General features: G+C 38.7%; 1 protein-coding gene across 5 annotated transcripts in view; it reads left to right on the top strand.

The window, feature by feature from the left end:
* Window positions 1-25,610, top strand: part of LOC132813685 (arf-GAP with SH3 domain, ANK repeat and PH domain-containing protein 1-like) — a 341,801-nt gene that overhangs the window by 279,224 nt on the left and 36,967 nt on the right. For 3 of the 5 annotated variants that reach the window (XM_060823230.1, XM_060823228.1, XM_060823239.1), the window contains 5 exons: window positions 80-195; window positions 1,646-1,713; window positions 4,219-4,326; window positions 8,350-8,575; window positions 21,978-22,154. In XM_060823230.1, the coding sequence (XP_060679213.1) occupies window positions 80-195; window positions 1,646-1,713; window positions 4,219-4,326; window positions 8,350-8,575; window positions 21,978-22,154 (695 nt within the window). The remainder of the gene's footprint in view (window positions 1-79; window positions 196-1,645; window positions 1,714-4,218; window positions 4,327-8,349; window positions 8,576-21,977; window positions 22,155-25,610) is intronic. The other 2 variants (XM_060823243.1, XM_060823238.1) reach the window with 1 other exon arrangement.

Below are 25,610 nucleotides of genomic sequence, written 5' to 3'. Positions count from 1 at the left end.
ATCTATCAATAAATATCATGTTCATATAATAAAACTAAATTTATGTTGGTATTTTCTTATCATTTATATTCGTATATAGTGGCAATCTGGACAAGCCTACAGCAAAAGGAAACACAGCTGTACATTACTGCTGCGTGTTTGATAAAGTGGAATGTTTAAAATTGCTTCTTCGGGGCAAACCAAGTTTAAATCTAGGTGAGTGTAATGTCAGTGATTTTGAATTACATTTTCCTTTTGCCCAAGACTACCAGCAGATCCTAGGAAATTACACTTCCTGTTCTAGTATTCAATATTCAGCTCAAGCAGTGTGGCAAAATGTTTCCAAAATCAAAGCTACTCGATCAATAGAAACTGCTGTAAAAACTCGGCAGGTTTGGCAGCATTTGTGGAGACAAAGTAGAGTTAATGTTTTGATCTTTTTTCATTGTAGAATTTCTATTTCTATTCTTGTTTGATTTCCAACATCTGCAGTTCTTCTCTTTTTCTTTGCAAAGCTATTCAGTGTCCATTCTAGCCTTATTACAGTATTATTAGCAACAAATTACAAAACCAAATATGAAATATAATTTAGACCAATTACAAATTTAAATTAATTTCTAAACTGCCCGTTTCATTTTATATATTCACTCTACTAGCTTCTATTCTCTTTGCCATCCTAAAATAAATTCAAAATTTCCTATTTATCTTCATTCATTAACTGGTTATCACTAACCATTTTGCAAAGTGAACAAATTGAATTAAGAATACTTTAATCAGTCTGTAAGAACCATGAAAACCACAATTTCAACCAACTGAAAGTCCACATGCTGCAAATTGACAAATTGGTAGCTCCCGTGAGTTTATATTACCCAAATTGGTATGATTGAGTTAAAACAACTGAAAATTTTAGAAAGTTTACTTTAAGGGAAATAAGTACATCTGATTGTACAGAGCCAATTTCTTAAAATAGTCAAGAAAAAGATTGGTTTGGACACGCAACCAAAGACTAAGGACTGGTGAAGGAGGAGAAAAAGAAAATTACGAGAGGGGAGGGATGAGAGATGAGATAACAATCCAGATTAAATATATATGGAAGCTTCAAATTGGGAATCATTGATATAAATGTGCATTTTAAAATGCTTCCACGAATTTCATTTTATCAGTACACTATCCTGATGCTTGATACCACCATGCCGGCTAAGCTGGAGGCAGATCTGAAAGGACTATAGATAAGTAGACAACAACCACCACGAATGTGGGGAATTCAGTGATTAGTAAAAAATGGTGAATTGATGAAGTCATGCATGATCTCAGTATATGATCGGAAGTCCAGGCCCCTTAAGGAGCAGTGGTAGTGTCCCTACTTCTGAGCCAGAATACTGGGGTTCAGTCCCAACCACTCCAGAAGTGCCTTATAACATGAGGAAACAAGTTTTTTGTAAAATGTCTATAAATGGAAGTCCACAAGTGAGCATTTTTAGTGGATCATCTAAAAAGATTTATTATGCTTTTGCTCAGTATCATTGAAACAAGAAAATGTATTTCTATAATCAAGCCCAAAAGCTATATCAGAAAATTGCTTTCTAGTGTGAGAAAAATTGATTGACTTGCATTTTTCGTTTTGCTATCTTAAGTATTGTGCGTTGGATTTATTTCACTTATATAGTAAACCAGAGTGGAGAAACAGCCCTAGATATTGCGAGAAGATTGCAGCGTCCACAGTGTGAAGAATTGGTAAGGAGCAGTTCCCTTTCTTACATTCATATTAATTCCTGTTTCACAGAATTTCTAATCCAACCTTTGTATTTGAAGAAATGTTAATTCTAATGGAAGTAATAAAATCATTTTGCTGGCTGTTTACCTTACTACAATATTGATCATGAATGACTTTAACATTTTTTTAAAACTGAAGTTTTTTAAGTATACTTAAGTCAAGTCAGAAAGTTCACCTATTAGCATTTATAATCCTGCGTAATTTTAAATTTCTACAGACTCTGTCCAGCAGAAAAATCTATGTATTTATTCAGCATTACATAAACATGGTATCACATCCAACTAAAATGTTCAAAACACATTCTGTATAGATTTATGTTCACTTTCTCATTCACTTATCCCATGTTTATTTAGAGCTTGGCATTAGGAAATTGAGTGGCAACATTCTTTTCTGTTAATTGCAGGAAGGATAGGTTCTCCTTCACTTGAAGATTGTATTTTCCTGCAATTATCAGAGTACGTCCACTTTACCTAGCAAAGCTATGGTGTTTCAATTCAGCACATCTGTCAGAAAAGATGTTGCTTCGCAGACTTTGATGAATGCTACAACTTTGCAATCTCAAGTTAGTTGTAAGAATATCTCCGCTATGTGCACTGCTCTGAAATCTACACAGAATCCAAATTACTAGATAAGAGAGAGACATAATGAAATGTATTTTCTTTATTATTTATGTAATTTTTAAAATTTACACATCTAAATAGGAACAAACCCTTACTTCCATCATGCTCAATCAAAAAAGCACTTTGTAACTTTGGACTCACCAGGCAATCATCAGTCATGGATGTGACTTATGCTACAGAAAATTTAGCTGTGATAACCATTGGACTAGATTTGAACATACTTATTTGGAGTTATGAGCAACATTCCAAAGAAAGGTCATGATCAACGTTAAGATTCTCCCCTGTCTTTTGAACTGCTTTTTCATAGCCACCTTGTCCTAATATGTTAGTGAACTTTCTATAACTGATAGCACAGCATACACTTTTCCACTGTCACATGGGCTAACTTGCTGTGAAATGTGTGCTTGTCAAACTGTTACAAAAATTGGATTGAATTAGATTATTGTCACATATGCTCACGTGAGTAGGGTGAAAAGTTTACAAGTTGTTATTTACAGCGCTATCAAAGAAGCATTGCCTTTGTTTTTTTCACCACTGCCAAAACTGCATGGCAATAGAATGTGTAGATGAATATCTTTGTCAGTTGTGGCTTTTTTAAAGATGACATTCAAGCCTCAGACATTATCTACAGTCATTAACTGGTACCATGAACAGTTATTTCTGGCACCTCATAATATCTGTCTGATGCTTGGAGGACCATAAGCTTTGTCACAAAGACAGATGTTTCCAACACCACTTGACAATTTATTTGCCGTTGTCTTGCCATTTTACTTGTGAGATTAGTGCCTTTGTGACTTTAACAGAGACTAGCAGTTCTGGGGTAGTGCATGAGAGTATGGGCTAATGGTTCAAAGGCAAGGGCAAAGGAGTGGCTTTTCCCCCTTCCCAATTCTAAATTCCTTGATTGGGCACAGAATGTCTGACATCAAGGCAACCCCTCTATGAAGCCTCAAGTCTTATTTGTTGAACAACCTTTCGGAGATATAGGAAAACATCTGAGTCCCTATAGATTGTTAGTCACCATTATGCTTTGTGAATTCAATGACAGTTGGCTTAAAGTGGTTCATAATGATCCTAATTCCCTTTTCTACAAAGGCAGGCAGCATTCCCACATTGACCCTTCCTGTCCTCAGCTTAAATGGGATGGATTTCCCAACACCAGTAATCCTATACAAGCAATCCTGCTCAATTCTCTATTACTCCCCCAACCCGTCCCACCATTATATTCACTCTCTACAGCAGATTCCAGTAAATACAGCCAGATGTAATAAATCATGAAATGTATTCTGGGCTCCCTTTTTGAAAAAGGCATAACAAAGCAATTTTCGGCAGGCAAAGGTTTAACTTGCACTGGCATTCTGAAGACATCCAGCTCTAAATCTCTTCCACCTCAATCCTTCAACCATAGTTTTCAAATGCTTGTCAGACATGAAGAATGAAATTTCCTCCAAATGCATATTGAATAAACTAACAGTGCTGTGTGATTGAAATCTTATAGTACCTAAGAAGATGCTGATCTCAAAATGCTGATTGAGCTTGTAGACCCGACAGTTTCTGTTGTATAATATGGAATTTGTAGATAATAAGTATTGATGCAATCCTAAGCAGTGCATTTATATGGCTCCTTACACATGTAAAAAAAATTAAATGATCTGTTTATTTAGCCATCATACCTGATGATTAATACCATAAGGATGAAAAAAATTGATGGTGAAATGTGCAATATTTATGAGTAGGAACCGTTTGCCTTTCCTTCCCTAGGGAAAATGTTACTAATTGGAGGCTAAATTATGCAAATATTCTGATCACAGTTGCACTTAGTGTAATATTTTATATTAATTTCAGATCAGTCAAGCTGCTTTAGGAAAAATTAATCCTCATGTTCATGTAGAATATGAGTGGCAATTACGGCAAGAGGAAATTGATGAAAGTGATGATGACTTGGATGTAAAGGTGAGAACATGGAATATATAATATCGGATCAAATAATTTCGTTTTAGTCCATCAAACTGCACAATTTTAACATTCTCTAGAGCATTATTTGGTGCGCAAGACTATTCTAAAAAGATAGCGAAAATTATCTTTTAAACTATTTTTAACATAGTATTTTTAGGAATAGCATTTTATAAGTGTGATTTTATCTGATATATGTCACAATTTATTTTAGGCTTTGAATTTTGAATTAGTGCCATATGGATTTTCTGCGTATCTAAATAGTTAATCATTAACTTGTAGATATTTCTGTAGTTGTGATGATTTATTTCCAAACATTTTGAAGGAATAGCCTTCAGAATATATCTTTACTTTAGGGGGGTTTACTACTGAGCAATTGTGCAATAAGATTTTGTTAGAAAGACCTAGAATTTTTTTTTATTTTAAGGGAAACTCCCACAGCTTGATACAAGGGTTTTTTTAGTTTTCAGTTTTGGGGCAGTTATACAGAAGTGCTTGGATGAAGATGAATGTGTAATGAAGTACTCTTGAGAAAGAAGATAGTAAAACTAGATTACCTTAGAATAAGGCGTTTAGTAATAATTCCAGACTAAGTGTTTGGATAAAACTCTGAAGAGGTTGTTTGAACCTGAGTGAAAGCAGCAGGAAAGGGCTTTCAGAAAAAGCCAATTGGATGTAAATGGTTTGGTCTGTTGTACTTTTACCTTAAAAGTTTATTAGGCAAAAGAAATTATTGTTAAAACTAAGTCTGCAACATTGCATGATTATGTTTCTGCGAGATACACCTCATAAAAATTAAAAGAAAATAAATTTAATCTATCGAGGCAGATTTCCGTCTGACATCTGACCTGTCCAGTAATCACATCAATTGGATTCATAATGAGAAGTTCATTTGAAGTATGATCTGTGGACATGTTTCATCCTGAACAAGCAAGATGAAGTTTTGAATAAATATAGAATATAGATTCGGCATTGAATGGAAAAATTTCAGATAGCTCTCTGGGTGATAGCATTATTTAATGTGGCGCTTGAGTCATAAGCATCAGAAGCTTCTCTAACCTGATATGTGATAAATTGGCAAATGTAGCTGGAACTGTAGTTGAGATGTAATAGTCCAGTTGAAGAGATCCTTGGAAGCTTTCACCGCTGAGGTAGTTACTTTACTGTACTTGAGATTTCACTTGAGTAGAACAGAGGAAGCAAAATTAATTAGTTAGGATTGCATGAAGTTAAGAGTCTGCTCTTCAACTTCCTTTTTACAAATTTCAATGGAGGATATCTTAGAGAAGATCTAGTACAACTGAAAAATCTATCTCAGTTGAGTTTTTATTTTCTATAGAGTCCAGGCAATAGATAGACTAAGAAAATATAATTAAATATGTACTTTAGCCCTTTGCCTCCTCACTACAAGAGGACCCTATTGAATGTCACTATCAATCCTATGTTATGTAAATACTACATGAAATAGGAGTGGGAGAGCTTGTGGATAATAGATTGGCAAAATACTTAATCAGCTCTTGCTTTCCTGATCTGATTAAAACCGTGGGCAGAATTTTCTAGGTATCTGAATGACATGGGCTTTGATGAAGTTTGTAGCACAAACGGCTGAGAAGTCCAGCGAGGCTAATTACTCAGTTGGGAGCATCTCACTCCATCTGTTACACAATATTCGTAAGTGACAAGGCTTGTTCCTGGCTTTGCAGTGACGAGTTACCATTAGAGGGTTTATTGCTTGTTAACACCTTGTTAATAGCCTAACTCACCTCATTATTATTTAGCTTGCCATCTTGCCAACAAGCTAGATATCAAACAAACTCATTGTGGAAATCAGAAGAGGTTCCTTGTGAATTCAGCTTGCATCTTGTTCCAAAGGTGGTTCTTATTGGGCACCTGGCACCTACTTCTCTGGGTATACTTTATGGGTACTGGCCACATGCACACATCCATGAACCTGATTTATGCCAACCTCTTAAGGACACTATCGTGGTAAATTTTGATCCGCTTATAGATCTGCCCTTCAATGCTGCACCAGCAAATCATTGTAATGATGCAGCAAGGATAATGTACACTTAGGACTTGCACCCAGTTCATAGGTTGGACTAGGTTGTGTCTCTATGTTGTTTACTTGCTGTCATTGTGCTTGCTCACACCGAACCTATCTGGATACTCAGAGCATCTCTGCCTTGCATGGCCTTGCCTTTTTTGCACTTTACTGTCTCAGCCATAGATATCTGCTTTGTCTTGCCTTGCTATTTAGTGTAGGCACAAAGGAAGGAAGCTTGTCATGCTTGTTAGCCAAAACAAGGGGAATATTTTTCAATTGAGAATGCCAATACAAGTAAGTCAATGACAGCCTCTGATACCAATCCATGGACTTGGAAATGGTCAGTCAGCCACTTAGCATGGACAGATTCAGGATGCTTTATACGTACAGGATGGGGCGCTAAATGTAGGGCAAACCACCATCTGTCTATAGTCTTTCTGTCTTATTAGGGACCAGATTCCTCCCTGCAATAAGGATGAGAGAGAGAGAGATTAAGGGAGATGAAAGTAGATGGCAATGCTGTTACCATTGGTGCAGGAGAAGTCTCCAACAAGTGATTAGGCAATGCAAAGAACAGACCAAACTTCAGCAACTGCGTGGGGGAACTCTGGACTGATAATGCTTGCTAAGGTGCACAATTGGCTTTTAAAAATTACGCAGGAAAGCCAGTGAATTTTAGGATATCCACTGAGTAGCAAGTTGTTCTAAGAACAGCATGTAATAACCCAGAATTGGATGTTCGGGTTCTACTTTTAAGGTAGCATGGTGGCACAATGGTTAGTACTGCTGTCTCACAGCCCAGGGACCCGGATTGATTCCAGCCTCGGAATCTCCAGCTACTTTCTCAGACTTTGAGATTGCATGTTCTCCTTATTATTTCATGGGTTTCAGCCAGATGCTCTCACAGTTCAAAGATGTACAGGCTAGGTGGATTAGCAATGCTAGCTTGCCCCATACTGTTGAGGGATGTGCAGTCTAGGTGGATTAGCCATGGTAAATACAGGTTATTGGGATAGTGGGGGTGAGTCTGTGTAGGATGCTCTTCAGAGTGTCAGTGCAGGCTTGATGAGCTGAATGGCTCTTTGGGATTCTATGAATCTGTGCCATAACTGAGTTGGGTAGTTAGTTGATGAGGTGAAGTTGGTAAGATTTGGAGACAAACCTACTGGGCTTCGCTGATGGGAATCCCTCTTTTAAAAAACAAACTCATCACAACTTGGACTTGGCCTAAACAATTTAGTTTGAGCCCTGTATTTTAGATAAAATAAGTAATCATTTTAAGTGTTGCAGCAGATACCACATCAATCAATGCAGTACTGCACTGTGAAGTAGATCAAAATTATCAGTTCAGTCTTTAAGTCGGATCTCAGTTTATGATATGACTCAAGTTGTGAATGTCTCAACTAAACCAAAACTCCTCAACTATGTAGTATATTTACAAATAATTTTGTCTAATTCCAGGTTATATAATGATTTTACTTATTTGATTAGTCCATAGACAAATATTGACTCCTATACCTAAATAGCAATAAAAGCTAAATAATAAAATGTAGAAAGGCGAGATTCTTCTTCTATTTTATAGGATATGATTCAAATATGATGGAAATTTGATATGATTTAGAATTAATCTTTGTTATTATAACTCTGGAAAGGAACAGTGTCTAAGAGGGAATATATTTGTTTGAAAAAATGTTGTCTTTCTTCGTTGTAACTATGTACGTTATGGGGTATGTTCGCCGAGAAATCACTGTCCCATATACAGCCAAAACATCCAATCTTAAGAACCCAAATTTAAAACTATTTATTAAATAAAAATACCTTTGGAAAAAAAGAGAAACCACTGAAAACTGAATGTGTCAGATGCAGACATTTTTGATCCTTGGGTAACTCTCATCATCATGATTTCAACAGAGGTTAACTTTTGCTCAGATTTTGAGTGCTGATATATTTTAAACTTGTCCTGTTTTCCCTTTCATTAGACAAGCCCTGTAAAAAAAGAGCGTTCTCCAAGGCCACAGAGCTGCTGCCACTCTTCTAGTCTCTCCCCACAAGATAAGCTTATGATTCCGGGACTTGGCATAGCACGGGAAAAACAGCGACTGTCTTATGGGGCATTTAGTAATCAAGTATATGGAGGTGGAACGGATTCTCCAACATCACCAGCCACTGATGCCCCTCCTCTTCCTCCTAGGAATCCAAGCAAAGGTTGGTGATAAAAATGAATGAACAGTTTCTCTGAATTGTCATTGTGTTTAAATATGATTTGCAGTTGTGCACTGAAGTGTTAATAGCACCTTGGTAAATGTTCTGGTCAAACAGATGTGTACTTTTTTAAAATAGTGCCATTTGCCATTAACAGGAACATTGTTTTTCTATATCTCTTAATAAGTGGTTAACTCCATTATAATTCTCTCATTGTTTAGCAAAAGAGTTTGATGTAATTATCAGTAACTCAATGGTGCCAAAATTTCTGTCTTCACCAAGCTTTGACAAATGTTGGAAAGAAAATGATACAATCCAAGTAACAGATTGCTAGCTGACGATGCATCAATGCTTAAGTATTCCAAACCATCCACAAATTATATTTATGGAGAAAACAAAGTTGATTTTAATCAATTGATTTGATTTTTATCCCTTGTTTAGACCATTAATAAGAACATAGTATAGCAAACTTTTTATTTATAGGCACCTATGAGACCATGAGTGTACTAGTTGGATCAAATGGTTCACATAATCAGTGTAAAAACACACATTAAGTAAATTAAGCATTATGCAGATGGTATACACATTACTTTTACTTTTATTTACATCTTTAATAATAATAATGAAACTTTGCCTTAAATAAAACTTTCCGGCAAAGAACCTTTTCATTTGCGCCCTGCACTGACTATTTGGAGATCGCAAAAATGGAGTAAACTTCTACCATTTTGGTCTATAATTTTTGCTGGTTTGAGAGTTCCAGTTGCAAAATCAAACTAAAATTGTGACATCCAATCAGAGATGGATTAATATACTTTAAAGGACACAAATATTATAGAGCAACACCACAAATGCATGTAGAACAATTAGAAAAACAGGTAGATTCACAGTATCAGACAGAAATAGTATTGGTAGGTACTCGAGAAAGCAAAATTAAAACTAAATTTCAAGTTTTAAACTAGTTCAAAAATTCATGCATTTTCTATGAATTTATATAGTAACCACGGATGGTAACTTACTCTCCTGGATCCTAAGCTGCAACAGCTCTCAACCCATTTCGTAGTCAGAGATTGAACCATACTCAAGTCCCCTCCCACCCCCATTCTGCCATTTGTTCTGGATTTTACTGCAACCAACTGGATGGAAATCACATTCATCAGGCTGTTCTAAGTGAGGGATCTTGGTGTGGAATTTTCCCTGTTTTCCATCTGAAATTTCACCTCTTTGCCTCTTTTAAAACCAAGGTTGAACAGTCTGATAAATGATATAATTGCTAAGATGCTAAAGTCAATATCCCAGACTCCTTCATTGTTGCAAACAGTCTTAGGCATGTATTTCAGAACTAGCTGCACCTGTGGCCAAGCAGTTCCATTACAGCTGCAATACAAAAAGCAAAATAAATTGATACATTCAGCTACTTATTGCCCCATGAGTCTAATCTTAACAATCAGCAAAATGATGAAAGTTGGTGTTGACATTGCTGTCAAGTGTCACTAAATTGGTAATAGCCTGGTCACAGATTGCTTGGCTTGGGTCTACCAATGTGCTTGGCTCCAGACCTTCACAGTAAAATCTTGATCCAGACCTAGATAAAAGAGCTGAATTCTGGAGGTAAACTGAGAGTGATTGTCCTTGACACCAATACAGCATTTGATGGAGCATGTCATAAAGTAGTTGTAACAAAATCAGGAATAAATGGTAGTCTGTTTGCTTGAAGGAGTCATAGATAGATCTCAGTCCCAAGCCATCACAATTTCTGTGAGGCCTAGCCTCTATCATCCTCAACTAATTGCTCAACAACATGTCTGTCATAGTAAGATTAGAAGTGAGGATATTCACTGTTGATTTGGCGCTATTCAATTCCATTTGCAATTCCTCAGATAGTGAAGTAGGTGTGCACACATGTAGCAGCACCTGACAATATTCAGGCTTGAGATGTTGGTTGGCAAGTAATATTTGTGCGTACAAGGGTCAGGGTAATGCAGGCAATGACCATTAACAGGAAAGAATTTAACCCTTTCCTCCTAAATTTCAGTGGCATTGGTTGAATCCCTCACTATTAACATCCTGGGTGTTGCCATTGACTAGAGCTTAATTGGACTAGCAATATAAATGCAATGATTTGAAGAGCAGGTCTGAGGCTGGACATACTTGAACAGGTAACTCAGCCTCTGTCTCGAAAATGGATAAGAAAGTGTCACTATAATAATGAATAAATGTTCATCTACCTACCATCTTTTAAGTAATCACTGTTGAAACTCAGTCATAATTAATGATTGTGCAAGGAGAACTGGGAAATCAACTGTGGGCACATGCATTCAAAGTTTGTGGAAAGGAGGAGAGTGCAGTCAGATTGAGATTATTTTCTTTGTGTTAATTGCGGTTGGAGCTATTGTATAAATAGGAGAAGATGGAGGGAATCCAGACCTTGGCTCATGTATACTGGTGGAGAGGAACAGGTTAATAACATTCTTCTATCTCAAAAATGCCATTTCACTAAACTTGACGCACCTAACTATGCATGGCAAGCAATAAGAAATGGGCAAGGCCTATAATATCCTACAATGGTATTGGAAAATGCACCCCTTTTTTAAATTCAAATACTCAAAATATGACATGACCTTGACAAGAGTAACCTTGCCTTTTTAAGTCAGGTAGCACCTAAATGGCAATTCTAGATATTTTTGAGGAGATATGATTTTTAAAAAAAAATAATTTGGGTCCTGAACCACATCTAACACTAGCTGATTTGAGTACATTAGTTCCTTACAAATATCGGCAACATTTTACATGGGTTCAACCATTTGATCAGAAAATTCAGAGTGCAGTGTGGGAACAAAGTAAAGAACAAGGATTAGCACTGGAGCTACTTGTATGGGTACAACACCCAGTAAAACTACCCTTTATCTACACACAATACAGAATGTAAACATTTGGTATGATATCCAAATTGTAATTCCTTTCTTACAATTTTGTTCATCACAAAGATAGCCACTTTGTTAACGTTTGATCTCATATAAAATACTCCGTTTGCCAGTATACAAACACACGTGGCAATCTTCCCAAGAATACTGTACAAAGATTTGGGTGTTTTTAAATTAGTTTTAGCTTTCCATTTATGATACTGTTGTCTGAAATTGAAATGAAAGGTTATATAAAGCATATATGGAATTTTTATACAGTACTTATTTTTTGTTTTCAAGAACAAAGAAATTTTTACAGCCCAAAACAGGCCCTTTGGCCCTCCTAGCCGATTCAAATCTACCATCTAAAGCTGTCGTCCAATTCCTAAGGATCTGTGTCCCTCTGCTCCCCACCTACTCATGCATCTGTGCAGACAGAACTAAATGAATCTACCGTGCCTGACTCTACTACCTCTGCTAGCAACGCATTCCAGGCACCAATCACCTTCTGTGTAAAGTACTTTCCGCATGTATCCCCCTTAAACTTTTTACCTCTCACCTTGAACGCATGACCTCTCGTTATCGAATGCCTCACCCTGGGAAAAAGCTTACCTCTATCTACCCTGTCTATACCCTTCATGATTTTGAAGACCTCAATCAGGTCCCCCCTCAATCTCCTTTTTTCTAATGAAAACAATCCTAACCTACTCAACCACTCTTCATATCTAGCACCTTCTATACCAGGCAACATTCTCGTAAATCTTCTCTCCACCCTCTCCAAAGCCTTTTGGTAATGTGGTGACCAGAACTATATACGGTCGTCTAAATGCGGCCGAACCAAAGTATTGTACAATCTTAACATGACCTGCCAACTCTTGGGCTCAATACCCTGTCCAATGAAGGCAAGCATACCATATACCTTCTTGACAACTCTATCCACCTGTGCAGCCACCTTCAGGGTACAATGGACCTGAACTCCCAGATTTCTCTGTTCATCAACTTTTCCCAAGGCTCTTCCGTTTCCTGATGAAGAGCTTTTGCCTGAAACGTCAATTTCGCTGCTCCTTGGATGCTGCCTGAACTGCTGTGCTCTTCCAGCACCATTAATCCAGAATCTGATTTCCAGCATCTGCACTCATTGTTTTTACCACTTCTGTTTATAGTATAATTCGCTGTAGAATTAGAGTTCCCAAAATGCATCACCTCACATTTGCCTGGATTGAACTTCATCTGCCACTTCTCTGCCCAACTCCAGTCTATCTATATTCTCCTGTATTCTTTGACAGTCCCCTATGCTTTATGCTACTCCACCAATCTTTGTGTCATCTGCAAACTTACTGAACAGAACAACAAAGCCCTCTTGCAGTTAATTTATGTATATTACAAACAAGAGTGGCCCCAGCATCGATCCCTGTGGAACACCACTGGTCACCTTACTCCATTTCGAGAAACTCCATTCAACCACTACACTCTGTCAGCTGTTGCTCGTCCAGTTCTTTATCCACCTAGCTAGAACACAATGCACACCATATGACTTCACTTTCTTCATTAGTTTACCATGGGGAACCTTATTAAATGCCTTAATAAAGTCCATGTATATGACTCCTACAACCCTTCCTTCATCTATCAATTTGGTCAGTTTCTCAAAGAACTCTACTTGGTAAGGCACGATCTCCCCCGCACAAAAAACATGTTGCCTATCACTGATAAGCCCAATCTTTTCCAAATTTAAGTAGATTTTATCCCTCAGTATCTTTTCCCGCAACTGATATCAGGCTTACTGGTCTGTATTTACCTGGAATTTCCCTACTACTCTTCTTGTACAGGGGGAACAACATTAGCAACCTTCCATCCTCTGGCACCTCACCTGTGTTTAAGGATGCTACAAAGATATCTGTCAGGGTTCCAGCTATATCCCCTTTCGCCTCCCTCAGCAACCTGGGATAGATCCCATCTGGTCCTGAGGATTTGTCCACCTTAATATCCTTTAGCCTACCCAACACATCTTCTCTCCTTATGTCAATTTGATCCAGAGGAAGCAAACTTCTATCTCTAATCTCAACATTCATCAAGTGCCTCTCCTCAGTGAACACTGATGCAAAGTAACCATTGAGAATCTCACCCATGTTCTCAGGTTTGACGCACAACCTTGCTTCCTAATCCTTTAGTGGACCAACCCTTTCTCTAGTTACCCTCTTGCTTCTTATATATGAATAAAAGGCCTTTGGATTCTCCTTAATTCTGCTCGCTAAAGTTATTTCATGATCCCTTTTAGCCCGCTTGCTTCCTCCATTTAAGATTGGTCCTACTCTCCCGATATTCTTCTAAGGCCCACTCTGTTCTTAGCTGACTGGACCTTATGTACGCTTCCCTTTGCCTTTTGGCTAATCGCATGATTTCTCCTGTCATCCACAGTTCATGAATCTTGCCTTTCCTATCCCTTGTTTTCAAAGGGGCATGCCTATCCTGCCATATATTCAACTGATCTTTGAAAGACTCCTACATATCAAATGTGCACTTTCTTTCACATAGCTGCTCCCAGTCCATATTTCCCAGCTTCTGCCGAATTTTGATATAATTGGCCCAATTTAGTACTCTTCCCTTAGGACCACTTTCATCTCTGTCTACAAGTATTCTAAAACTTACAGAATTGTGATCACACTTTCCAAAGAAATGCCTCACTGCTACTTCTACCACCTTGCCTGGCTCATTCCCCAACACCAGGTCCAATGTAGCCCCTTCCTTTGTTGGACTATTAACATACTGCTCTAGAAAACTTTCCTGAACATTCCTTACAAATTCTGCCCCATCCAGACCTCTTACGCTAAGTGTTGTCAAGTCAATGTTGGGAAAATTAAAATCTCCCATCACCATCACCCTGTTGTCTCTACATCTTTTCATAATCTGTTTACCTATTTGTTCTTCTATCTCATGTCCACTGTTGAAGGCCTGTAATACAGCCCCAACAATGTAACTGCACCGTTCTTATTTCTCAGCTCTACCCATAATGCCTCACTGCTCAAGCCCTCTATAGTGCCCTCCTTTAGCACAGCTGTGATATCATACCTGACCAGCAATACAACTTCTCCCCCCACGTTTACTTCCCTCTCTGTCCTGACTTGAAACATCTATACCCTGGAACACATCGTGCCCTTCCTTCAACTAAATCTTTGTGATTGCAATAACGTCATACTCCCAGGCACCAATCCAAGCCCTAAGTTCATCTGCCTTACCCAGTATACTCGTTGCATTAAAGTACCTGCACTTCAAACCACAAGTTCTTTTGCGTTCATCTGCTCTCTGCCTACTCTTCCTCTTGGTAATGCTGATTTCATGATCCTTACAGTCTCTAGTTTTCACCTCACTGTCTACTAGTCTTCACTTCAGGTTCCCAGCCCCCTGCCACATTAATTTAAACCCTCCCCAACAGCAGTCGCAAAAACTCTCCCAAGGACATTAGTTCCAGTCTGGTTCAGGTGTAAACCATCCAATTGTTGGCTCCTCCTCTTTAACTTCTCTCCTAGCTCCCTGAATTCTGCTTTCAGCACCCAATCTTGTTTTTTTTTTACTTATATCATTGGTGCCTATATGCTCCACGATAACTGGCTGTTCACCCTCCCCTTTCAGAATGCAATGCAGCCGGTCGGTGACATCCCTGACCCGAGCACCTGGGAGGCAACATACCATCTGGGAGTCTCATTTTCAGCCACAGAACCACCTATCTACTCCCCTTACAATAGAATCTCCTGTGACTATGGCCCAATTAGTCTTTTTCCTGCCCTTCTGAACAGCAGTGTCCACCATAGTGCTATGATCCTGGTAACTGCTGCCCTCTCCTGGTGAGCCATCTCCCTGAACAGTATCCAAAACGGTATACCTGTCTTGGAAGGGGAATGACCGCAGGGGACACCTGCACTGCCTTCCTACTCTTTCTCTGCCTTTTGGTCACCCATTCACACTCTCCTTCAGCAATTCTAATCTGCGGTGTGACTAATTCACTCAACGTGCTACTCACGACCTCCTCAGCATCGCGGATGCTCCACAGAGAGTCTATCCACAGCTCCAGAGCGTCATGTGGTCAAACAAGAGCTGCAGCTGGACACATTTCTTGCAAGTGTTAGAGTCCGGAACGTCAGCCATGTCCCTGAGCTCCCACATCAAGCAAGAGGCACATGCCACCAGTCTGAGGTCCCCTGACATTGTAAGCCTTAGCTTTATATCAACTAACTAAAACCAAACAATGCATTTAAAAATATGAAAGAAAAGAAAAATAGACCTTACCTTAGAGTCCTTTTCTTCTGTTTTTGGTTGTTTGGTGGGGGGGGGGGGGGGGGAGGGGTTGAAGCAGGAGGGAGATACTACACATGCGGTATTTCTGGTTTAACCACTTCCCAAATATACATGAAGTCCTTACCTTCCCAGTAACCTCCTGGTCTGCAACTTCACCTCTGCTCTGTCTCCCGCAGCTCCCGGACAGGCAACAGGTTGCGGGCTTCAAAGGTAAGTATTTATACGGTTTGCTTATCTTCCTGGAAACTTTCTGTTCCCAAGGTTACCTCCACTTCTGTCTTCCACTGCTCCAGGACAGGAAAAAGGATTTATAATGAATTTCCTACTTAAAAATAATTGAAAATAAATGTATGCTGATATTTAGTTACTTCCAGTAACAGTAACATAGGTACACCAGTGGAGGTTAACAAATCCATTGAAACTTGTATTAAATCAGTTGGTATTTGACAAATGCAAAGGGATCCATTGTTAGCCATTTTTCTTAGTGCTAACAGATCCACTTTCTTGGAAACTCTCACTTTGTATTATGCATCCCTGCAAATTTCACTGCCTTAAACATCCACAACAAAAAAAGATTGTTGCAGTGCATGAAGTGGGCGGCACAGTGGCACAGTGGTCAGCACTACTGCCTCTCAGCGCCAGAGACCCGGGTTCAATTCCCGCCTCAGGCGACTCTCTATGTGGAGTTTGCACATTCTCCCAGTGTCTGCGTGGGTTTCCTCCGGGTGCTCCGGTTTCCTCCCACAATCCAAAAATGTGCAGGCTAGGTGAATTGGCCATACTAAGTTGCCCATAGTGTTAGGTGAAGAGGTAAATGTAGGGGAATGGGTCTGGGTGGGTTGCGCTTCGGCAGGTGGAATCTAATTTAATCTAAATACTGCCATAATGGGCTAATACTGTATAAACATCATCTTCCAAAGCCACAGCTTTAACACTTAGAAGAACAAGAGCAGCATGTGCATTGGGAACATCTGTAACTCATATGACCCTCCAAGCCTGACCACTCTGAATTGAAAATCAAGTATTCTCTCTTCAATAGGATTGAGCCAATCTCCTGCAGTTCGCTACCTGACAGCAACATAAGTATATTTGCACCACACAGATTTCAGTAGGTCAAAAAAGTAGCCCACCACAATCTTCACGAGAGCACCTTGTCACCAATGCCCAATCCTATGAATAAATAAAAGAAGTACAATAGTTGTCTATCTTAAAATTAGAATTTTGATCCAATTATAATTCCTTACTGCAATAAATATACTTCAAACCAAGCAACACTTCATAATCACAAAACTGAGCAAATTAATTTGACCTTTGTAAAAACTAGTAATACTACCCACAAACTGAGATAAAAATCATTGTTTCATGCATACAACTAAGGAGCCATTACTTTTTTAAAAAAAGTATTTCCGATTCAAGCTGCATTACTAATAATTAAAATTTAGAAGTGATTTTTAAACACTTTTTCTTAAGAGTATAGATAACAATGAATACAAGTCCAAATTAGAAATGATTTAAAAACAAAAAATGTTGGAATATGCTTTTACAGCTTTTTCCCATTACTTCTCACTTTGGCTTTTATAGCATGAAATCTTGTGTCATTTAATCTTCCTTGCTGAGCACCCTAACAGACTTTTTCCCTCTTCCTCCACTTCATACTCAAACCTATTACTTCATTCTTCAGTTATGATAGAAGGTTATCAACTTGAAACGTTTGGCAGGATCGTATAGAGGTCTGAGCAACGTCGGGCTGTGGTGAGATTTGTGACAGATTTGGATCGTAAGTCCAGCAAAACCAACCCCTGCTTTGTTGTATCTCTCTCCAACTTCCATGTTTTTCACAAGGGTCATGGTAAGCTTATTGCTAGATAGCAATGAGTTTCTCACTAGTTTGCAGTGATTGCCAACTAAGGTGGATTACATCTTGTTAAACACCTTATTGATGACCCAAGTCACGTCATAATTTTAAGTTTTTTTTATATAACCAAACTTGACAAACAAGTGAGAAATCAAGAAAAGTAAACATGGAAGCCTGATCAGGTACCTGGTGAATTCAGCTTTCACTTGCTCCAAATGAGCTCCATGTTGAGAACCAAGCACCAGTAAGTTAGGACATGTTTTATTGGCACGAGCCACACTTACACCACTATTTCAGACAGTGGAATCTGCAATGTACCAACTTCTAAGAACTCACATGAACCTCTACCAATCCACTTCCACTTCTGCACTTCAGTGCTTCGGGCTATGCTGGTCACTATCAATGTAATGCTGCAGCAAGGACACTGCACTTAGGGACAAGTGCCCAGCGTATGGACTGAACTAGGCTGCATTTCAAGACTTTTCGTTCACAGTCATTGCACTCACTCACTTTGGTAACCTGGATGCTTAGAGCATCTCTGCCTTGTATTGCCATCTGTTTTTGTGCTTTCCCCTCTCAGTCAGAGATACCAAGCTCATATAACTTTTGTCATATATTTTCTTTTAGTACAGAACAAAGGAAGGAAGCTTGTCGTGATTGTCGGCAGTCCTTAGCCGAGTCAAAAGGATAGTCTTCACTCAGGGAATCCTGGAACAGTTAGTCAAGGACATGTTGATATCAATCTAGGGCTTGGAAATTATCAGTTAAGCTAATCTGGATGGTCAGGATACTCTCTGCGTGAGGAGGTGAGGAGTTGAATGCCATGCAGCCACTACCCGTCTTGAGTCTTTCTGCCCTGTTGGGGACTGCTTTCTCTCTGAAATGCGAACAAGTATTAAGGAAAATGAAAATAGGTGACATACCTGTTACTCTTGGTGCAAGTAGTGGAGTGACCCGAGTGAGTGATTCAGCAATGCTGAGAGCATTTGGAGTTAGTGGTGTTTGGAGTTGGGGTGATTGACAGCAAGTGAGGGAAGATATTGCAGGTATTAGTGAGAGTAGTAGAGCAGTAACCTTGGTGGGAAGTGAGGTATCAGGGAGAAGATGGTAACAGTTAAGTTTGTGAATTGGAGAAGGTAATTGATCTTTTTTCCTACATTACTGTGATTTCCTCCATATAGTGTCATACAGCACGGAAACAGACCATTCTGACCAAGTCATCCATGCCAACCAGTTTCCCAGACTGATCTCATCCCATTTGCCTGCATTTGGCCTATATCTCTGTAAACGTTTCCTATTCATGTACCTATTTAAATGTCTTTTAAATGTTGGAAATGTATCTGCATCTACCATTTCCCCATCAGTTCATTCCACACATGAACCATCCTCTGAGTGAAATAGATGCCGCTCTTGGCTGAGACCACTTTAGCCCTGGTGACGCATTTGAACGAGGCTGGTATGGCCTCATGTCATGGCCTCTGTGGGAAAAGAGGAGGTCCCATCCAAAGGCAGAAAAGTGGATTTGAGAATTATCAAAGTACCAAGCTCTCACTGAATAGTGGAGCAGACTCAATGGGCAGAATGGCCTAATTCTGCTCCAATGCCTTGTAGTCTCTTATAACTCCTGATCCCCGCGTGCACAGCATGTCAAATCTGGGAAGTGTCAGGAATCGTGCAGGGCACCTCCACTCTGTCTGTGCTTGTTTGGGTGCACAACAATGATGTGCAGGCACTAGCAATATTTTTAATTCAGGGATATCCACTGAGTGGCAAGTTGTTCTGGAAACAGTATGTGGTAAAATGGGCCGAGAAATGGACATGAGCATTTCCATTAATGGGGAGAGTAAGTATTTAATGAGGCAAGTTTGATAAGATTTGGCAAGAAAATCCAGTAGGCATCATGGTGGGCATCCTTCCAAAAACAAAATGACACAACTTGGATTAACATTCAGCCTATTAATTTTGTTTTTCTTTACAAGTGCTACCAGAGTGCTGCATATTTCCAGCATTTTGTGCTTTTATTTCAGATTTCTAGCATCTAAAGTATTTTACTTCTGTATTAGAGGAAAAGATCAATGTTGACTGGTGTTAATAATTTCAGCTTTCTAAAGCACTGATATAAATCAATTTACAAAAGACCTGACCTGCTGATAGTTTAATAGTATGTTTATAATAGAACTTGTAGTAAAAATACAATTTTTAGGACTTAAGCAATATTGTTGCATATTTAATTTCTTACTATCCAGATTATGTCCGTGAAATATATCTTCAATTGGTTTTGATTTTCCTTCAAACATAAATCCATTTATAGGCCCAGATATCTAATGTAATGCATTTGTAAATGGTTTGTTATCCCAAACTGAATTCTGAAGTCTTTCTGCAGCCTGTGTCAGAGTAGTTTGAAGTGCATAATTTAACGTTGCCAAAAATTGAACGAGGAGAAAGGAGAATATGCAAAAGTCCCTTTTGATATTTGATAATGACAGTAATTCTACACTCTAGTCATGTTTGCAAGGAACGCAGATTGCAAAATCAAAATTATGGTATTGCATCTCTTCCTCTGGCCACAAAGTGTACTCTTCTATTGGGAAGGAGGGGTTGCCTTATTCCCACTTTGAAAGAGATTATACATTTACACAGTATTCTCAGCATGTGCCAGATTATTTCATGCTTGAGGTGTGACTTTTGAAATGTAGCAATTCTGCATTATATAGACAAACGTGTCGATAAAGATGTTTTGAAGCAGGTACAATACATATTAATAATATAAATCGGAGACTAATCTGTTTTTGATGGCGTTGCTTCAGGGCTGCTAATTGACTAGGATGTTGGGATAATTTCCTGCCGTTTCTACAGCCTATATCTTAACAGGCAGTTGGATCCTTATTTCTATACCTGAGATAGTTATTCTGTACATCACAGTAGGATTTCCTCAGGGTAATGTCCTTGGATCAACCATCTTCAATAGTTTCATCAATCACCTATCCTCCATCATAAGGTCAGAGATGGGGATATGCATCAATGATTGCATAGACTTAAGTACCATTCACAACTCTTCAGATACTGAAGCAGTTTGTGTGCAAATGCACTAAGATCTGGACAATATTCAAACTTGCGCTTATATGGGACACGTGACACTTGTACCACATAAGTGCCAGGCAATGACCACCTCAAAAAGAGAGAATGCAACCATCAATCATTGACATTCAGCAACATTATCATTGCTGAATCTCCACTATAAACATCCTGTAAATTGCTCTTGACCAGAAAGGGATGGCTGGATATCTGGTTTGTGATGCCGAGTAATGCCAGTAGTGTGGGTTCAATTCCTTCATTTCTCTCTATTGAGAGAGTATCCTAATGTCCAATATGACTATGGTGATTTGACCTTTGTTTTGGCAAGAAGCTGAACTTGACCAACATACAAATTTATGTGGCTACAGGAATGGGTAATCTCCCGTCTCCCCAATGCCTGTACACCGTTTACAAGGCACAAGTCAAGTGCATTGGAATATTCTGTACTTGCCTGGTTAAATGCAACTCCAACAACACACTAGAAGCTTGAACAGAATAGCAAATGTATGGCAACATTACCACCTACAAGATAGAACATAGAACAATACAGTGCAGAACAGGCCCTCCGGCCCTCAATGTTGTGCCGACCTGTGTCTCACCCTCAGAGACACATACCATCCTGATTTAGAACAATATTGTCATTCCTTCACTGTCACTGAATCAAAACCCTGGAAAATCCTCCCAACAGCCATTGTACCTACACCACATGAACTTCATCTGTTCAAGAAAGCAACTCAACCCCATCTCCTCAAGAGAAATTAAGACTGTGCAACAAATGCTGGCCTACCAGTGATACCTATATACAGTAAATTAACAATGAAAATAAATATTATGTCTAGCCCACCTCTGGTGTTGCATTTGGTGACAACCTAGATTCTGCTTGAATCTGTTCCTTTCGACTTAGAGCTGTTGCTTGGTAAGACAGAAAAAGAAGTTTGAGAATTCAACTTCGAGATGCTGCAGATCATTAATAATCATCAAGTGTGATTGTCAAGTGTTTTCCTTTTGTTTGTAATATTAAATATAATCAATTTTGAAATTGTGGCCTTGTACAATTAATATTTGGAATGTTGCATATGTGTATAATATATCTAAAATTAGATCATCACTATTAAAATCTTGAAAGGAGAATTTGATTTCTGTTCATCAGTTTTAGTCAGTGGTGGATGGGAGAAAATTGATTTATTTTACATTGCTTTGATCCTTCATTGCACCGTATTGCATGCTTTCATAACTGCTCTTAACATATTGTGCAGTAGTCAGCTGTGTTTTTGTGCTTCTCCAGCTCCACATGGCCCAGTCCCTCCTTCAGTTCTTCCTGTAGGTCCCCAGGTCACAACTGGCAGCTCCACTTTATCAAAGAAGAGACCACCGCCCCCACCCCCTGGACACAAACGAACCTTATCTGACCCACCAAGCCCGCTACCTCATGGTCCCCAGAATAAAGGTCTGATTCCTTGGGGTGAGTTTTTCTTATATTAAGTTAGTTAAGTTACTGTAGGAAGCAGAAAGTTATATTAATGTCTATTAAAGTAAAAATGGTATAAAAGGGAAAAACTACAAAAAGTTGGTTCTTTCTCATTCATTCAACCTCTGCATAATCAATGGAATTTGCTATCATCAGAGTATGGAAACTAAATTATCTGGACACTTTGACAAATGAGGAAATTCACAAGCTTGCAGTGCTACTTAGATAAATATTTATCATCAACCCAGTTGTATGTAAGTTGTCGTGCTTGACAGCACAATTATTTTTTTCTGTCATTGTCCACCATACTGTTGATTGTTTGTCTTTTCCTTTAATGTGAATTCTGAAATAATATGGAAGAATCTGAGAGACAATGACTTGAAGGCACTTGCCACGGCCACGGTTGGAACGTTTGTTTATGGCTAGCTTTTCACTAAATTAGTTAGGAAGATTAGATTGCATTACACAATCAGACCTGAAGAAAATTGAAATACAATGCTCAGCATCTTATCTAAAATTGTTGATAGGAGGAACTTGTTACTATTTGAAAGAAAAACCATAGCAACATTGACATTATTTGGCTAATATTTCTAATACGTCGCTTTGACTAATGCATTCTCAGAAGCAGTACTTGAGCTAATACATGTATTTTTGGATGATCAGTCAAACTTTCAGAATGCTGCAACACACAGAACAATAGCCCAGCACTCTAACCTTTTTCAGGTCCTGCTGTGGAGTCTTGAAAAAGCCTGCGAAACCTGTTTCAGATAACTTATGTTCATTAAGTATATGGAATCTATAATGTAAAGAATTTATTGATTTTGATAATCTTGTTCTACTATGAAGTGATTTTTCTTTAAGATTGTAAATTAGCTTTAAAAAAACTTGCATTATTTTTGAAAGATGTGAAATAATATAACAGGAAAATAAGGACCAGTAAGTTTATGGAGAAAGTTTTGAATGTAGGTTTGCTTGCTGAGCTGGAAGGTTCATTTCCAGACATTTCGTCACCCTACCAGGTAACATCTTCAGTGGACCTCAGGCGAAGCGCTGCTGATAAGTCCTGCTTTCTATTTATATGTTTGGGTTCCTTTAGGTTGGTGATGTCATTTCCTGTGGTGAAGTCACTTTCTGTTGCTTTTCTCAGGGGGTGGCAGATGGGATCTAACTCAATGTTTTTGTTGATAGAGTTCCAGTTGGAATGCCATGTTTCTAGGAATTCTCGTGCGTGTCTTTGTTTGGATTGTCCTAGGATGGATGTGTTCTCCCAGTCGAAGTGATGTCCTTCCTCATCTGTATGTAAGGGTACTAGTGAGAGAGGGTCATGTCTTTTTGTGGCTAGTTGGTGTTCATGTATCCTGGTGGCTAGTTGTCTGCCTGTTTGTCCAATGTAGTGTTTGTTATAGTCCTTGCACAGTATTTTGTAGATGACATTAGTTTTGCTTGTTGTCTGTATGCGGTCTTCCAAGTTCATTAGCTGCTGTTATAGTGTATTGGTGAATTTGTGGACTACCATGATGCCAAGGGGTCTGAATAGTCTGGCAGTCATTTCTGAAATGTCTTTGATGTAGGGTAGAGTGGCTATGGTTTCTGGACGTATTTTGTCTGCTTGTTTGAGTTTGTTGCTGAGAAATCAGCAGACTGTGTTCATTGGGTGCCCATTTCTTTTTAGTGGAGCCTGTGGCCCAGTGAAGATGTTACTTAGTAGGGTGAAGAAATGTCTGGAAATGAACCTTCCAGCTCAGCGAGCAAACCTACATCCAAAACCTCAACCTGAGCTACAAATCTTCTCAAAACTCGTTGTGGAGAAAGTATTTGAAAACAATTTTCAGAATTCTGTTGGGCAAGCAAGTAATAACTAGTCTGAGAACAAAAAGAAATGAAGTATATTAAATGGAACTAAATGGCAGCCTGTGCACTGGTCAGAAAGAAAGATGGAAATTAGTGGATAAATCGGTGAAATCATGGAACATTATTTAACTGTTCTATTAAAAAGTGGAATATTTGGTTTCATTAGACAATTGTAGAATATAAATCTAAAGAATGTCCGTCAGGTAAAGAGCATTGGCCAGACTCAATCTGCATTGTGTGGATTTACTTCACCTAGTCACTAAAATGGCATTATCTCCACCAAGAAAGATAATTTAGGTGATTAGGGAATTAAAAGAAGTAATTTAATGTATGAAAGAAGACCTGTCCTTATAATTCACTTGTCCAAACAGCGTAAACAATAAAGCCAGAAAGGAAAAGAAACACCTCTCAACCACAATAAACATTTAAGGAAATTTTGGTGGGAGGCTCTGAATGAACTGTAGTATTTTGAAGTTCCAAGTAAAAGAAACTTTTGAGGAGCTATTACAAAATAATGGCCAGTATTTAGAAGAGTAGTTTTTATTAAGTCATTCAGGGTGTGCTGATTATAAAGATGTCTTGAAAGTTGTGATTCATTTCCTTTCAATTGAATTACTCGTTGAAGTGAGCTTTAGTTTTTTCAGCTTTGGTAAAACAATTAAGTTTTCTGAGAATAACAAGCACTGAGGTGTTTTACTGTCATTAACCAAAGGTAAATTAGATGGGTATCAGAACACAACTCAACATGTCATTCCTACAAGGAAAAAGCTCACACACACCATTCATTGTTGACTGCACTTTATAAGACAACTTTCACAAGATCTATTTTATTGGCCTTCTGGGCATAAGTCAAGTGTGTTAACTGTGTGTTATTTTCTTGATATGGTGACTGAACAAAACACTTCAGAATTAAAGGAGCAATAACTGCAAAACTGACAAAAAGTAGAGAGTAATGATGAGTAATTTGGTGAAAAGTATAGAATGGTGGCTTCCATTAAGATCCAGTACCATTAAGATCATTGCTTTTTTTGGATTTTTAAGACATTTGTGGAGTATCGTTGTGGAGCCTATTACTTTTACACTGCAATGCCATTTCCCAGATTTCATCATCCTTCAACTTCTAGTCATAGAGATGTACAGCATGGAAACAGACCCTTCGGTCCAACGCATTCACGCCGACCAGATATCCCAACTTAATCTAGTCCCACCTGCCAGTACCTGGCCCATATCCCTCCAAACCCTTCCTATTCATATACCCATCCAGATGCCTTTTAAGCGTTGCAATTGTACCAGCCTCCACCACTTCCTCTGGCAGCTCATTTCATACACGTGCCATCCTCTGAGTGAAAACGTTGCCCCTTGGGTCTCTTTTATATCATAGAACATAGAAGGATACAGCGCAGTACAGGCCCTTCGGCCCTCGATGTTGCGCCGACCGAATCCTACCTAACCTATACTAGCCCAATAACTTCCAAATGCCTATCCAATGCCCGCTTAAATGACCATAAAGAAGGAGAGTTCACCACTGATACGGGCAGGGCATTCCATGAACTCACAACCCGCTGTGTGAAGAATCTACCCCTAACATCTGTCCTATAC

The sequence above is a fragment of the Hemiscyllium ocellatum genome, chromosome 4 (assembly GCF_020745735.1).
Source record: "Hemiscyllium ocellatum isolate sHemOce1 chromosome 4, sHemOce1.pat.X.cur, whole genome shotgun sequence".
NCBI classification, from domain to species: Eukaryota; Metazoa; Chordata; class Chondrichthyes; order Orectolobiformes; family Hemiscylliidae; genus Hemiscyllium; species Hemiscyllium ocellatum.
Note: the sequence above shows the minus strand (reverse complement) of the source record. Positions and strands in the feature narration are given on the sequence as shown.